The 16,887-nt window shown below is 34.3% G+C and overlaps 1 protein-coding gene across 1 annotated transcript; it reads left to right on the top strand.

Moving 5' to 3' along the window:
• The first annotated feature begins 5,004 nt into the window (after window positions 1-5,004).
• Window positions 5,005-12,170, top strand: LOC133205445 (uncharacterized). Its single transcript, XM_061341265.1, has 10 exons — window positions 5,005-5,184; window positions 5,663-5,780; window positions 7,177-7,302; window positions 7,742-7,813; window positions 9,818-9,878; window positions 9,980-10,095; window positions 10,494-10,602; window positions 10,685-10,740; window positions 11,094-11,268; window positions 11,483-12,170. Exons 1-10 carry the CDS (start codon window positions 5,084-5,086, stop codon window positions 11,497-11,499), a joined length of 951 nt encoding a protein of 316 aa, XP_061197249.1. The 5' UTR covers window positions 5,005-5,083; the 3' UTR covers window positions 11,500-12,170.
• The last annotated feature ends 4,717 nt before the right edge of the window (window positions 12,171-16,887 follow it).

The following is a 16,887-nucleotide window of genomic DNA, read 5'->3' as shown; positions in this document are numbered from 1 at the left end:
GTCAAGGTCAAAAAATGTTGATGCAGTTGAATAGCTTACATCAGTATGCATCAACATATGAAGTTTGATTACACTACCTTGAATGGTATCTTTAAAACTGAGCTAAACACTAATTTAAGAAAAGTGAGGTCAAGGTCAAAGGAAAGGTCAAGGTCAAAAAATGTTGATGCAGTTGCATAGCTCTCATCAATATCTATCAGCATATGAAGTTTGATAAAAATATCTTGAATGGTATCTTTGAAACTGAGCTTTGAACAGAGCTAAACGCAAAGTGTGACGGAAGGACAGACGGAAGGACAGACGGAAGGACGGAAGGACGGAAGGACAGAAGGACGGAAGGACGGAAGACGGACATGACAAACACTATATGCCCCGGCCATATTCATGGCGGGGCATAAAAATTTCCCATATATTCTTTTGTAAAAATTTGATCCCCCATTGTGGCTTCTCCCTATCTAAGGGGTCACCATTTGAACAAACTTGAATCTACACTCCCTGAGGATGCTTCCATATCAATATGACTAAACATAGCTTTTCTGTTCTTGAGAAGAAATATTTTTTCTATATGTTCTTATGTAAAACTTTTAATCCCCCACTGTGGCCCCACCCTACCCCCTAGGGGTTATCATTTGAACAAAATTGAATTTACACTATCTGAGGATGCTTCCATATCTAAACATGATTTTCAGTTCTTGAGAAGAAGATATTTTCCTATATGCTCCCAAGTAAAATTTTCGATCCCCCAAATTTGTGGCCCCACCCTATCCCGGGGGTCATCATTTGAACAATCATGAATTTACACTACCAAATGATGCTTCCATATCAAAATGACTAATCATGGCTATGCAGTTCTTCAGAAGAAGATATTTTCCTATATATTTCTATTTAAAACTTTGATCCTCCATTGTGGCCCTGCCCTACCCCCAGGGGTCATGATTTGAACAAACTTGAATCTACACTACCTGAGGATGCTTCCATATAAATATGACTCATCATGGCTTTGCTGTTCTTGAGAAGAAGATTTTTAAAGGTTTTTCTATTTATTTCTATGTAAAATTTTGATCCTCCATTGTGGCCCCGCCCTACCCCCAGGGGTCATGATTTGAACAAACTTGAATCTACACTATCTGAGGATGCTTCCATATAAATATGACTCATCAAGGCTTTGCTGTTCTTGAGAAGAAGATTTTTAAAGATTTTTCCTATATATTTCTATGTAATACTTTGATCCTCCATTGTGGCCCCGCCCTACCCCCAGAAGTCATGATTATAACAAATTTAATCTACACTACCCGATGATGCTTCCATATAAATATGACTCATCATGGCTTTGCTGTTCTTGAGAAGAAGATTTTTAAAGGCTTTTCCTTTATATTTCTATGTAAAACTTTGATCCTCCATTGTGGCCCCGCTCTACCCCCAGGGTTCATGATTTGAACAAACTTGAATCTACACTATCTGAGGATGCTTCCATATAAATATGACTCATCATGGCTTTGCTGTTCTTGAGAAGAAGATTTTTAAAGGTTTTTCCTATATATTCTTATGTAAAACTTTGATCCTCCATTGTGGCCCCGCCCTACCCCCAGGGGTCATGATTTGAACAAACTTGAATCTACACTATCTGAGGATGCTTCCATATAAATATGACTCATCATGGCTTTGCTGTTCTTGAGAAGAAGATTTTTAAAGGTTTTTCCTATATATTCTTATGTAAAACTTTGATCCTCCATTGTGGCCCAGCCCTACCCCCAGGGGTCATGATTTGAACAAATTTGAATCTACACTACCTGAGGATGTTTCCATACAAATATGACTCATAATGGCTTTTCTGTTCTTGAGAAGAAGATTTTTAAAGGTTTTTCCTATGTATTTATATGTAAAACCTTGATCCTCCATTCTGGCCCCGCCCCACCCCCAGGGGTCAAGATTTGAACAAACTTGAATCTACACTACCTGAGGATGCTTCCACATGAGTTTCATCGTTCCTGGCCCTGTGGTTCTTGAGAAGAAGATTTTTAAAAGATGTTATTAATTTTTCACTTATTCTTTATTATCTCCCCTTGAAAGAGGGCCTGGCCCTTCATTTGAACAAATTTGAATTCCCTTCATCCAAGGATGCTTTGTGGCAAGTTTGGTTGAAATTGGCCCAGTGGTTCTGGAGAAGAAGTCAAAAATGTGAAAAGTTTACAGACGGACAGACAGACGGACAGATGGACTACAGACAAAATGTGATCAAAAAAGCTCACTTGAGCTTTTAGCTCAGTGAGCTAAAAATATGGCCATTGTATGAAAAAAAATACAGCTATTTATTTTTAGTAAAAGAAATACCTTGCTCAACCAAATCCAATCCAAAAAAGGGGAATTTTGTAATACAGTATCGACAAGAGGCCCATGGGCCAAAACGCTCACCTGCTGTTCTTCGTCAGCAGATTTCTTCTCCTATATTTCTCCTATATATTTATATATAAAGCTTTGATCGCCTGTTCTAGGCATACCCTACCCCAACGTGCCATGTTTTGAATGAAATTGAATATAAACCTTCTGAGGATGCTTCTATCTTCATATAACTAATCATGATTTTGCTGTTCTTTAAAACAGAATTTTAAATATGTCTAACACCCTACCCTTGGGGGGGGGGGGGGGGGGGGCTGGGTCATGATTTGAACAAACTTGATTGTACACTACCTGAGGATGCTTCCATATCAATATGACTGATCATAGCTTTGTCGTTCTTGAGAATGAAGAAGATTTTTAAAGATATTTCCTGTATGTGTTCTTTTGTAAAACTTTGATCCCCCATTATGGCCCCACCCTACTACTGGAGGATGCCTTGAACAAGCTTGAATCTACAATATTTGGGGATGATTCCATATCAATATGACTAATTGTGGCTTTGTTGTTCTTGAGAAGAAGATTTTTAAAGAAATTTCCTATATATTCCTATGTAAAAATTTGATCCCCCATTGTAGCCCCCATCCTACCCCCGGGGGTAATGATTTGAACAACTTGAAGCTACACTACTTGAAGATGATTCCATATCATTATGACTAATTGTGGCTTTTTTGTTCTTGAGAAGAAGATTTTTAAAGATTTTCCCTACATATTCCTATGTAAAACTTTGATCCCCCATTGTGGCCCCGCCCTACCCCCGGGGGTCATGATTTGAACAAACTTGAATCTACACTATGTAATGAAGGTTTCACATAAGTATAAACTTTTCTGGCTCAATAATTCTTGAGAAGAAGATTTTTAAAAGATGACACCAAATTTTCACCAATTCTTAATTATCTCCCCTTGGAAGAGGGCGTGGCCCTTCATTTGAACAAACTTGAACCCCCTTCACCCAAGGATGCTTTGTGGCAAGTTTGGTTGAAATTGGCCCAGTGGTTCTGGAGAAGATGTCGAAAATGTGAAAAGTTTACAGACGGACGGACAGACGGACAGACAGCTAGACAGACGGATTACAGACAAAATGTGATCAGAAAAGCTCACTTGAGCTTTCAGCTCAGGTGAGCTAATTTTATATATATATATATATATATATATATATATATATATATATATATATATATATATATATATATGAAAAATATTCAAACATATAAAAACACAGAGAACGAGTAAAATATCAGCGCTTTCATTTCTTCTTCATGATGTTTTGCAATATACTCATGGTAACGTTTATTGTGACGTCATAATAACATATTTACATTTCACACGTATTTTGCTTATAAAGTGTAAGGAAAGCTATACTGGTACATGTACACATTTTTTAAAAGATGGCACTGTAGCTCTTTGTCGTCCATGCGTATTTTTTTCCAGATCTGACAGTCAGAGCTACAGATCTGCAACTTAACTCTCTTTTACAAGATATCCCCATGAAAAAGTAATGATCCTCTTTTGTGGCCCAATTAACCTACCCCAGTTGGGGAGAGAATGGGGGAGCGGAGGGTGTGTGAACAAACTGGAATATAATTACATGTATATACACTTTGTCAGGAAGCTAAGTTCAATTATTAATTTAATTTAATCTTTTCTAGTCCAGTGATTCTTGAGAAGATCAAGATTTTTAAACGTCGATCTTTACATGACCCCACACTTTTTTGTCTTTCTTTATTATTTCCCCTTCAATTATCTCCTCTTTGAAAGGAGGCCATGGCCTTTTACTAAAACTAGAATTCCTCTTACATAAGGTCATTAATTAAGGACCCTCTATACACCAGTGTGAAATGTTTTTTGGACATTGAGAAAATTATATTGAATAAAGGTGTAAATAATGAGGTTATCTATCTAATTTTAAATATACGATACGTGGCACTTACCCCCAGGAAAAATGTTCAGAGACGACAAAGTATCAATGAACAGAAATCATTATTGTTTACTTTCGTGGAGAAAATACTTGCAAATAAAGTGTTCAGTTAATTTATCTTGGCCTTTTTAAAATGTTAAGGATTACAAATTGAGTAATATACTGTAAATTTCAATTTATTGGAATTGAGATCTAAGGGCAGATCACTCTAACTGTAGAAAAATACAATAGAATCAGAACTCTTTAGTGTGCAGTGTAGAGAGGTTCTTAAGGATTCATGGTGACAATTTTATATTTGAAAAAAAGAGAATAATAAGGATAAGACGGACGACAGATGATGAAAAACATACGGTTCTGTCCTGGTGAGCTAAAAACACTTATAGGTTCCTGCAGGCAATAAACCAGCATGCTTCAAATTCAGTCGGATTCATCTGATCTATATATTTTCTCCAAGAGCTGGCTGCTTCATGATGCATATCGATATATATCTGTTCCTGCCTGCAACACCTTTCATCTGTACTTTCACTTTATGAGGACAGTAGATTAAAAATTGTTCTACCCTTGTACATTTCAACACGTTGAAATACCCGCCTAAGAATCTTGGCGCATCCGAGGGTAGTGGAATCAGCCGAGGTGTTCCGAATGTCCACTGACCATGCTTACAGCTATATTTAGCAAGGATCACATGATCACAACAAAGTCCCGGTGTAATATACAGGATGTGCAGATAATTTACATGCCTGTATTTTTAGTTTAAAATAAAACACAAAGATGTCTAGAGAGGAATTGATGTGGGACCACACAGGTGAGGATTTGGACGACCCCCTGATCGGTAGCTATGAGGATGAGGAAGCAGCATCTAGATCATACAGGTACATGTACGTCATAAGAGTATTGAATTTAAAGGGTTTTTTTGCAGCTGTTACACATGCTTCTTCTTCTGTTATGTTAGAGTGATCAGACTGTGTTACATAGATCTGGTTGCTTTCTAATTTTTTTTTGATTTTATAAATTCCAAGTGTGATCAGCAAGGCAATGCTACAGTCTATTCTCTTTAGAGAAGTGGACAGGCTTTCGCCTACCTGTCCACTTCTCTAAAGAGAATAATGCTACACTATTACACAAATTATCAATAATGTTGTGATAAATTGATATATACATGTATAGTTAGACTAAAATGTTTAAACCAATTATAATTTACACAGTATATCTATGACTTGATCCACAGATAATATTACTCCCCTTTAATGGAGGTTCATGACAATTTGTAAACTAAATTTCAAATGAGATCTCATATCTTGTAAAATTTTTGTACACTTAAAAATTTAAAGTTTGAAATATTTTATGCAGAGCAGGAAAGACTCTCCAGTTGTCACAATATGAAGCCCTGAAACTGGCCAATCAACTGGAGGAGACGAGTGCCTTACTGAGGACTTACGTAGGAGACCTGGAATTAAATAATACGCAGGTTTAATAAGGGTCCTTGATATTAGCCTCAAACCGTGATACCCCAGATATTGAAATAAACAAGCATTGTATAAACTGATGTGTAATGAGATTGAATTCAAGATAACCAGAATATTTGTTTAAACTATCTGAGTTATGTCAGATCTTATGGTCAAGATTTACACAACATACACAATTATACATATCCATGACTAAATTTATTAGTATCATTATGTATATATTATTAAACAGTGTTTTTATTAAATTATAAAAATAATGAAATATTAAATGGAGTCATTTTATTATATTATTTTAATGTAAACAAGCCCAATTTTTGACTGTGCTCCATTCTGCAATGTGTATATATCTGAGTGCACTGTGAATATGTCTATAGATAGTTTTCAGTAGGCCCAAATTAGCAAGAGTTATCTCCCGTTGGCCGCCATATTGGAGGTCAACATGCTCATATTCCTTCATTATTCAACCAACTTTAACTTTTTATACTGGCCATTGTGAGGTAGAAAGCATTGCTTTTCTGAAAAATATACATTTGTTAAAGCCTCCTTTATTTCATAATTTTTATTCTATAAAGACTTTTCCCCAAATATTTCTGCTACACCCTCTTAGATTTGGTATAGACAAGAGGAAAAATTACCAAGTTGACCACCAAGGTGGCGGCCAAGTGAAATAACTCGTAGAGAAAATACTTCATATGAAAACTATCTATTCAATTATGAATGCCATCTTCACAAGCATAGGGTTTTTGGTCTGCTCTGCTGACCCCAGAAGATAACTGAATTGCAAGAGGCCCAGAAACAATGTAAAATTAGTTGCCATACTTGTATCCAGAGCCATATTAACAACATTTTTCAAAGTGGGGGAGGGGAGCAACCTCCCAAAAAAATTTTGAAAAAAAAATCCCCAAACTTGAAAATCTTATTTTGTGTGTTGGGGGTGGAGGGTGGGGTGTTTGACCTCTTTCTCTAACTTTTCAGTACTTTTTTTTCAAATACTGGAATTTGCCAGTGTTCAACCTTTCAGCAACCAAAAAAAAGGGGGGGGGGGGACAACAACATCTAAATGAACATTTACAAATTAAATCTACACCAAATGACTATTCTCAGAAAAAGTGTGGTGGGGACGGTCCCATCCCCCACACACTAAGGGTCTGCGTATATCAACAGCAGACAAGTAGGATTAGTAATTTCAGTTTGCAGAAGGGGCGGGGGTCATCAGACATTATTGTATAGGGGACACAACAGTAGATCACCTCTGTTTTCTATAGTATAAAGTCTCTTGGCAAAATTCCTATGGACCTGATCAAATTTTACATGTATCAGTTTGCACAAGTTAATTTTAAAATATAGATTTTGCAATTTCCCTGCAGAAAATTATTTGATTTTCTACTGACTTTACAGAATGAAACTACAACAGCAGAGAGTCCCCAGTCAGGATTTTTATTCTCCCTCAAAAGAAAATGTGAAAACATTTTGGAGAAAGTAACAGCTAGTATTAAAGTCATCATTTTTACATTAGCCCTTCAGGTAATTAGTTTTTTAGTGTTCATGTTCCTAGTGTCTAAAATATAATTGACAAACCAACCAATTTTTTATTCACTAGTTATAAATTACCATTTCTTAGAACAACTTTATTTGAAAGTATGGTGAGATTTTCAGATACAACAACAAAATCAGCAGTTTGAATTTTTGGTACGTGTTGACATGCTTCATGTTTCACTGAAGTAGTGATGTAAACAGTATATTTTGCATTCAAGCAAGAGTTGGCAAACTAAACGTTAGGTTAACTTCACTGAATGATTTGCTACTTTTTTTAAAAAAAGGGGGGGGGGTCTTCTTTTTGTTCCAATTTTCAAAATATCCAAACTAACAGTGAAATTGTTCTAAACTTTTTTCTACTGAACAATTAAGGTAAAAAGAATAGAGCTACATTGTATAATGTGAGATACATGTATTTGTATTACAGGGGATAAATCTGATCATACAAACACTGATTGATATATGGCCACAGAAAGATGACTACACAGAGCTTGTTGTGGTAGGTTAAAAAAGGAAAACAAATCAATTATTATATCTTAACAATATACCATTGATTTTTATAGTTCTAAAGTGATAGTCAGGTTTAATCTAACATTATGCATATCTTTTATCAAAGACATAAAGATCTTTGAACCTATTCTTTGCAAAGAAGAAAGATTTAGTAACAATTGCTTCATTGTATGAGATGGATGTCACTTTCTTTCTGTATAGTGTATAATACATGCCTTATTTATCATGAAGTTAAATCAGACTACTTAATTGTCATATTTGGATACAATAGCTTTTAGTTTTACTGATATGTATATATGTACATGTGGCTGTATATGTATACATGTATGTGTAACTTAATTGATTCTTGACTTGGAACAAAATTCAATTTTTATTAAATCAATTTAAAAGTACAATGTCTGCAAGAACTTATACAAATACTTGAATTTATACATACTATATACAGTAGTAGCATCTATGTATAGTATTAGTCAAGTTTTGTTTTTGCCATTTTCAAGAAAAAGCAAGGTAGTAAAATTAAACTTATTAAGTTTATCAAGTAAAAAGTATAATCAATATTTCAATAAAGGGCCATAAAATTTTGAATTAAACAAAAAAATCGCAAGAAAAACTAGAAAAATATCTCTGATCAAAATTATAAAGTTAGTAGTAATGCAGTAGTAATCTTTGTTGGTCTTTATCGTGAAAATAGTACTGCTATAACATAAATGTTTGATATACCTTTAAGGAGGGATTCTTGTCTGATTTCTGACTAGATGAAATATTCTAAGTATATTTGCTTATATGTTTTATATATTTAGATGTAAGAGATTTAAAAGATCATATTTTTCTTTCCTCATCACAATTGTACAACTTTAAATAGAAATGGTAAACTGAGTTTGAAATCTAGCAGGGACTATATTTTTGGTGGAATGGCGGCGTATGAAAATATCTTCTTTTCTGCCTCTCAAAATAATTATAGAAAAATGAATTTAGTTATAATTTTTACACAATCAAAGACTTGGAGAAAATTTTAAAATGTAAGTTAAATTAATAATAAGGGAAGTTTTAAAATATATCAAATAAATACAATTTTCCAAACAAACTACAATTATGTTAGCTTATAAAAGCTTCCAATCTAAGTTCAGATTTGATCCAAAAATCCGTAAAAACTGTTTTTTCTCTCTTAGTAAATGGTCAAAACTTTTTATTTTTATATCATTTTGTATCTTTATGTGACAACTTTACCATATGTGAAAATAAGAAAAATTTAAATATAGGAAGCATATAAAAATAACTAAAATATCTTAAAATTTTAAGAAAAATAGAGAAAATTCGGATTAGCCAATATCCATTTTAGTTAAATTATTTATGTCAATTTGGTAATATCATCTTATAGACCCTATATGGTTATATCTCTTTATGCAAAAAGAAAAACATTCAATTTATTGAAATAGAAGTAGGCATCGCATGATTGGCAACAGTATTTTTTTATTCTTAATGTCCAGGGAAAAGGTACTGACCTTGACCTGACGTTGCCTCTAATATAAAACGGTCAAATTTAATCTAACTGATACCATCACTTAGTGATATTGTCTTCTTGATTCTGTGAAAATTTCATTGATTTTTAAATATAAGAAATAACTATTCTTAAGAGAAGAATCCCTCCTTAAAAATTAGTTCCTATATAAATCTATATTTAAAAAAGTCTAACAATTACATTTCTAATGATTTACTAAGCGGTCATAAAGAAATTGATGTTTGACCGCAGAGCGAGATATATTGGACCTGTCGATGAGATGTTGGACCACTTACATCACACAATGGGCGGGGTCAGCTAAATCTCATTTGCATTCGTTTGTGTTCGACATACATGTATAAATGTTTTAAAAAAAAAAAATAATAAAACGCACGTTGTCCTCAAACCCAGTCAATAAATGTATAATGTTTAACATTACCCTTGATTTTTTTTTTTTTTTTGATAAAAATGTTAAGTTTGTGAATTGCTTTACAGAGTTGTTTGACCATGATATTGCTGCAAGTTTTGAATCTGGTTTTGCTTCTAATTAGTTCAGGTAAGGCATTAAAAAAACCCACTTAACACAGATTGAATCTTTGAAGAACAAAACGTGACCCTCTTAGAAGTTTAATAGTGCAAGCCCATTTATATGAACAGTGAAGTTGGTGAGACAGTTGTTTCTACATGAGGTCAGTGCTCTGCTCCTGGCACAGTCCTATGTGGCAGCTATCCTGGTGTTTGCTGGGATCTACACACTTACAAAAAGACTAGCAGTAAGTAAGATCATTTATTTTATTTACAGTAAAGCTCATTTATAGTGATGTACCAGGGATGAACAATTTTTATTCATGATATTTCAGTTTGTAGTCTATCCATACACAAGACTTTCTTTTTGTGATTGAGGAAATGACCTACACTTATTTACAATTATAATTAAATGGTTTGCTGTGATAAATATTTGCAAGAAAAAGAGAGTCTTGAAACTCACAGATAAATTAAACTTGGTTTACAGTATGCCAATACTTTAAAAAGTTTTCTATTTATAAAAAATATAGTTTGACATACAAGTAAGTGTATTTATTTTACACTATCTTATTGGCTGATGAAATGTGTGACATAATTTATTTGTAGATACATTTAAAGACGTGAAATATTTCTGTATTAATTGCAGCCAGACTCCTGGAAAGATGTCCATGAGGATGTACAAGAAGACCCTGCCTTGATTATTGTGATGTACTGCCAGTTTCTGTATTTCTCAGTCTCTACATCCACACTCTGTGGTAAGCAACAGCAGTTGTGATGTTTTCTAATCAGTCTTGATACATTAATTATGACTCGTAATTGGGTTGTCTTTTTATCTAGGTACTGCAGATGTGACACCCCACATGTGGTACAACTACATCTGTGTTTCCATACAGGTCAGTTGCAGTCTAAGAATTAACATGAATTATAACATGCAAAATTCATCTCTTACAAATATGGTTTCACCCCCCCCCCCCCCTTTTTTTTTTGCCACATGTATATTAGGAAATATAATTTTCTTTCCCAAAGAGTTCTAAATACATTGTCATGGTGTTTTAGTTTGATGAAATAAATTTTTGCTTAGTAATTGAACTGTGAATACACTTCTGTACTAGTAAGATGAAAGATTTTATGTATGAGACTGAGTAAAAATCACAGAGATATAAATTGAAAAATCTGAAGTCTGGCAATATTATTCTGTTGAGCAGTGTGGCACTAGATAGCATGAAATACTGCATTCCTATTTCAGATGTTGCTGAGTTTTATGTATTTTGCTTCCATACTGGGTCAAGTTATGGCCCCAATCACTGCCCCTTCCTCCATTCGACATACGCTCCACAGAAGCAGACTGCAGAATCATATTTCCACTGGTTATATTAATAGCAGACGATCAAGCGTAGGAGAGGAAAACATTGTTAATACAGGTTTTGTCTTTTTTGGTTATTTCTTATAGTGAACACTCACTATTGAATTGTACGTTTGCCTTTGAAGGTCAGAGATAAAGACAGGTTTGACAGACAACAATGTAAAGTTCTTTGATGAATCACTTAATTATTGGTTGTTTTTACTACTTGTAGGGTTGTGTGCATTTTTCACTTTATGTAGAGTATTTACAAATATGTCAATTTTTCTTTACAGGAAGCTCTGGCTCGTAATTACAAACAGCATGAACTTGATGATGAAATGAAATATGCATGTAGTAATAACAATTTCCACATAATTTCCGAATTTTATATGATTTTCTGCTTTTGTGATCTAAAGCTTAATATGTATCATCATTGGTTGTGCCTACACTGCTCATGTTTTTGAGGTTTTTCCTTGAGGAGAGATGAGGCAGTGATGGGAGACCATTGTGGAAAAATTTTAGAAATCAGTTTCTCAAAAGCTCTGGTGCAAAAAAAAGTTAAATTTTAACGCAAGCATACTCATTTAGTTTTGATCAAACTGTGCCCCCTTGAGCAAAGACAGATCCCCAAAAAGGGTCAAATTTTCACAGGAAATATATTGGTTTTATCTTCAGTATTACTAATTTTATTTGTAAGCATATTTATATGATGTAGATTCATGGTTATTTCATTTATGGCCCTCAGGGCAGGGCTAGGACAAAAAGGTCCCAAATTTTTACATAGATTAAGATATATATAGCTCAAAACATCATTTTTGTCTGGAGGCTCTTCCTTAGTGCATTTGAAAATATGACCAAAAACTCCACTTGTTACACAAAAGCAATTTCTTCTGGAGTGTTATTTTATTCAGTTGTACATGAAATGTATTACTTGTATGTATACTGTTTTATTTACCTGAATAAATCTTGTGATTTTTATTTTATACAAGTATTTCACTACTTCGAATATTTTGGATGCAATTTGATGTACATGTATCTTTATAATTTATAATTTTTTTTTCAAATATGTAAGCAATATTATGTTCTGATAAAATGAACCATACGGAATAAAATCAGACTTGTTCAGTAAATTGTTATATAATCATACACTTAATATCAAGTTCAACATTATGTATTCGTGAATACCCCCTCCCCCCTCCAACAAACTAGGGCCAAATTGTTCTTGGTAAAAAATTGAACTTTTGTTAAGGGATTCACAATATACCCTCTGATTATAACCTTCCTTTGTACCAAGTGAGAGTTTTAACAAGGATCAAAAACTTCTATAGCCAAAGTCCCCTCTGACTTCGCATGTACATGTTGTAGGCTAAATTAATCTGTACTTGACATGCATAATCCGCTGGATAACGAAAGAGGCAATGTAGCGGTAATGTATACTTTTAAATGTAGCGGTAATGTAACCTTTTTTGTAACGGTAATGATTATGTAGCGGTATAGACAATTTTGAAAATGTAGCGGAAATGATACGCACCCCTCCATTGAATTTAATGGACCCATCGCCAGACCAGAATTCAACACTTTCAATCCCCGTGATCTTGTCCGAATGACCTTGAGCAATGGCCGAGTCACACCCTCTAGTCATACTTCACACAAATAGGCAAACCAAAAGCAAGATCACCCGGGAGGTCAACATTACCGCTACATTGCGAAGAATTTCAACTCATTACCGCTACATTTCTTCGAAATTTAGGGTGATAATTGCTACATTTTATCAAGAAGAGTATTGCCGATTACAACTCATTACCACTACATATCCAATCAGCCAGCAATGACACGGAATATAAGTTCTGTTTATTATAATTTATATAAGAGATTTCCAGAAAGCAGTACGTCAAGCAAATGGTCTTCAAATCTCTACCAGTTCTATAAAGACTGTGTTTCATCCATGAACGATGCTCGGTTTTAACACTTCTGAAATTTTTTACTGTATACAGTGTTGTTTTTGCACTTGCAAATAATTTTGCCCCGTTGTAAATTCGCCCAGTCATTAAATTCGCCCACTTGTGAGTAGAGCGAAAATAAAACGGGGGCAAAAATTTCCCTGTATACAGTATTAAATGAAATAGATTTTAAATAAAAATTGAAAACAAAAACATTCTACTCAATGTCTTACTTTCACCTCGCCGTGGTGAGCAGGGGAAACGTCTTATGGATGTACATGTTTAAATCAATTTGTACATGCGTAAACCGCTGGCTAACGAAGGAGGCAATGTAGCGGTAATGTATACTTTTAAATGTAATGTAACCTTTTTTCGTAGCGGTAATGAGTATGTTGCGGTATAGACAATTTTGAAAATGTAGCGGTAATGATATGCACCCGATCACCCAATCCCCTCAACCAGTCTTCGATCTTTGGGTGTGGGGGTTTAATATCATAACTTCATAACATAACGAGATTGACGAGTGAATCACGTTACGAAAGCAAATATAATCTTATGATTTTGTACGAGAATACAATGTATTTAATTAACTATAATATTATTTAAATGAAATTTCGTTTAGCAAGTAAGAAAACATAATAAAATACCAATTAAAAAAAAACACTTTATGCATGTTCGTCTAGATGTATATTTCAAAGGTGTAGCAAATCGAGACAGCATATATTTTCCTTATTTTTGTTTTGTTACGCAATGGACACCGAGTGGCTCAACAATAATCCAAGGAAATACATGAGATTATTCATTTCACATTGATCATGTTTCAAACTTTTCAAAGCTCCCCTGATTAAAACAAAAACCGGATACTTTTCGATCTTTAGTGCATTTTGGAAAAGTTGCACTAATCATTTACGAACAGTTGGAATTGCTTTCTTTGTCCAGGCAATCACATGACTTTCTGTATCTCGTTGAAAATATTCTTTAAAAGTGTTCCAACAACAAAATGGGACTAAAAAGTCTATTCAATCAGGATTGCCATTGTTTAATATTGTTCAAGACATAAAGTTTAACTTATTGCTATCGGAGTAAATCCTGATCAAATTTCTGATTGCAATAAATTGAGGGGAGGGGGGTACTTTATTGAATGAAATGGTTAGTCAAAGGATATCTGTCCAACGTTATAACAGTACATGCACACAAACATTCATTATTTCTAGTATAACAGGCTCGATCGCATCTCTGCCTACCAAATCACTTATATTTGAGTAACTGAATGCATGTCTTAGGTGAGAGCTCTCACCCAACCACTTGTATTTGAAATATAAGTTATATACTTTAGACTGTATTCTTTTGCTTTTTCAAACCTTCCTAGGTAACGGAACATTTCGCTAGCAGTGGGCATAAAGTTTGGGAATTCTTCGCAAAGCCTTTCGATATCGCCCATAAAATTGTTTAAAGGATAAGTGAGCAGTTCCAAACTTGATACATTAAATAAATGAATGTAATACTGAAGTAAACTCTGCTTTAGTCCACGTATCTCTTCAATAATCTCTTTTCTCAATGATTGGTCTTCAACAGTGTTCACATCAAACAACCCTTTTTCGTTTGCATGTTTTGAACATCTTATGGCGGTTACAATGGCGGATAAACTTAAAATAACGTTTCTTTTATCATATTCTGTTAGACTGTATCCGTACAGAAACTTTGCTATTGATGTAATATCTCCAGCCTTGTCCTCTGGAACTTGTAACCAACCGATTAAATCGTCAACCTTCCATGGCAACAGGTTTTTAAGTTGCAATGCATTCTCTCGTACATGTTTCGCCACCAGAGTTGTTCCATGTTCTCGTTCAAACGTCTTTGCTAGAATGATTCGTGTTGAACGTTGATGCATTTCGTTTATAGCACCGTCTATAAAATCTTCGAATTCATTAGATTGCGCTTCTGAATCCGGAAGCAAAAGCAGCTGCTCATACATATCTTCTAGGAGCTGAGTTACTGCGTCATAAAGACCTATCCTTGAGAGGACCTTTGCAGTGCGTATGGATGTTGGAATCATTGTATTCTCGACGGTAGCCTTTAAGTCTTTCGTCTGCACAAAAGATGGTATGTCTGAGAGAATAGCCTTTACCAAGTTGCCTCCATACACATATCCATGCTTTTCAGCGACAAATTGAACGATGTATGCAGGAAATAAACGAATGGATTCAATGCAGACAGAGATAGCACTGATGTCTTCTTCCGAGAAGCAGTCGATAAGGTTATTGGTAGGAATAAAGTAATGGGGAAGACATCTCGCTTTTAAGCACGATAACAATTTACTGATGACATATAGTATACAACCACTGAAGCAAGTGTCCCAAGCGCTAACGGACATTTCCTCACACGCTTTTAAGAAAACTGCTTTAAAATGCTTTGCTTTGAGTGTTTTCTTGATCTGAAATGTCAAGTTTTCGATTAACACTTTCATCACAAAATAACCAGATTGCTGTGTTCTTGTCAGGTTCAAAATAATTACGTACTCTGCCATGGAAAAATTGTATTTCCACTCAATTAAAGGATTTTCGCTTTTTGGATGTGATTTAGGGATAAGTGTGCAACCTATTTCTGTTATCCTGTCGACTAGATCAGGCGTTGGGAAATCAAAGTTTCTTTTTCTCTTTCCCCACTCTGATGTCATTGGCGGAAATGGACATAGAAACCCTATGTATTGAACTTCTGATCGATGAAAATGAGGCACAGACTTAAGGCTTTCTGGGATATCATAAGCTTTCAGATAATCATCTGAATTAATTCGCAAAATATTTTCGTCTCTACCTACGAATTGCTTATTTGGAAGTTTAAGCCTGCAATAACCAGGATAGTTTTTTGAAGGTTCTACTAATACCTGAGATGGCAGTTGCTCTTCTTCTGGTGGCATTTCAAACATCACATCTTTATCATCTTTGATAACAACTATTTTCCTTCGTTTTCCATTATGTTTGTTGTAGAAAAATTGCATTTTCTGAGCACGGGTGATGTCTCTTAATGTAAAATTACACCCATCACACCATGGGCCTTTTGTGTGAAACATTACTCTCTCAGTGTAAAGGAGATGACCATTTGGAACAGTGTATTTATACGAGAATTTTAGGGACATCAAATTTTTCATTATAAATGACAAGTGAGTTAGTGGGATTCCTGTAAGCGGATCAATATGGGTCGTGTCCTCAACCAAATGTTTTAGAGAATCTGAAAGAAGCGATTAAGTTAAAAAGAGATTTTAGAAATTTGTGTATATCTTAATATCTGTTATTATGCATGAATTATGTAAACATCCTCACACTGAAATACTCATGATCTGACATATACAAACATATTCAAATCTTTTTTTTTTTTCTCAAAGCAGATATATATGTACATGTATATAAAATTATTGCATGCCGTAACATGTATGTTCATGATATTCTTTTTTGAAAAAAAAAATACCTTCAGTTTCTTCTAATTGCAGATCGATTGGACCGTATGATTTAAAAGGTGTTTTGAATTTTCTGATATCAATCTGTTTCTGGAATTGATTTGTCTCTTCAAGTTTTGTTTCATGAACGTTGTCCATAGCATATCCAGCGATGTTGTTTAATGTGACATCAGAAATAAACCTTTCATTGGTTATTCCCTTAACTTTTTCAGTTATTAAATGTTTCGTTGTTCTGGAGTCTTTAGAGCATGCAAGGATCCTTAGTATCAGTGCTTCTGAAAAAATAAAAGAGAAAAAAAAGTGT

The sequence above is a fragment of the Saccostrea echinata genome, unplaced genomic scaffold (genome assembly GCF_033153115.1).
Source record: "Saccostrea echinata isolate AGI-Se365-2 ecotype Australia unplaced genomic scaffold, CSIRO_AGI_Sech_v1 ptg000054l, whole genome shotgun sequence".
Lineage (NCBI taxonomy): Eukaryota > Metazoa > Mollusca > Bivalvia > Ostreida > Ostreidae > Saccostrea > Saccostrea echinata.
Note: the sequence above shows the minus strand (reverse complement) of the source record. Positions and strands in the feature narration are given on the sequence as shown.

Bases quoted from the DNA above. Each gene is read 5' to 3' on its own strand.
- LOC133205445 (XM_061341265.1), top strand. From the start codon at position 5,084: ATGTCTAGAGAGGAATTGATGTGGGACCACACAGGTGAGGATTTGGAC. The intron at 7,303-7,741 runs GTAATTAGTTTT...TTTGTATTACAG, and splicing joins TTTTTACATTAGCCCTTCAG to GGGATAAATCTGATCATACA. The intron at 10,741-11,093 runs GTCAGTTGCAGT...TTCCTATTTCAG, and splicing joins ACATCTGTGTTTCCATACAG to ATGTTGCTGAGTTTTATGTA.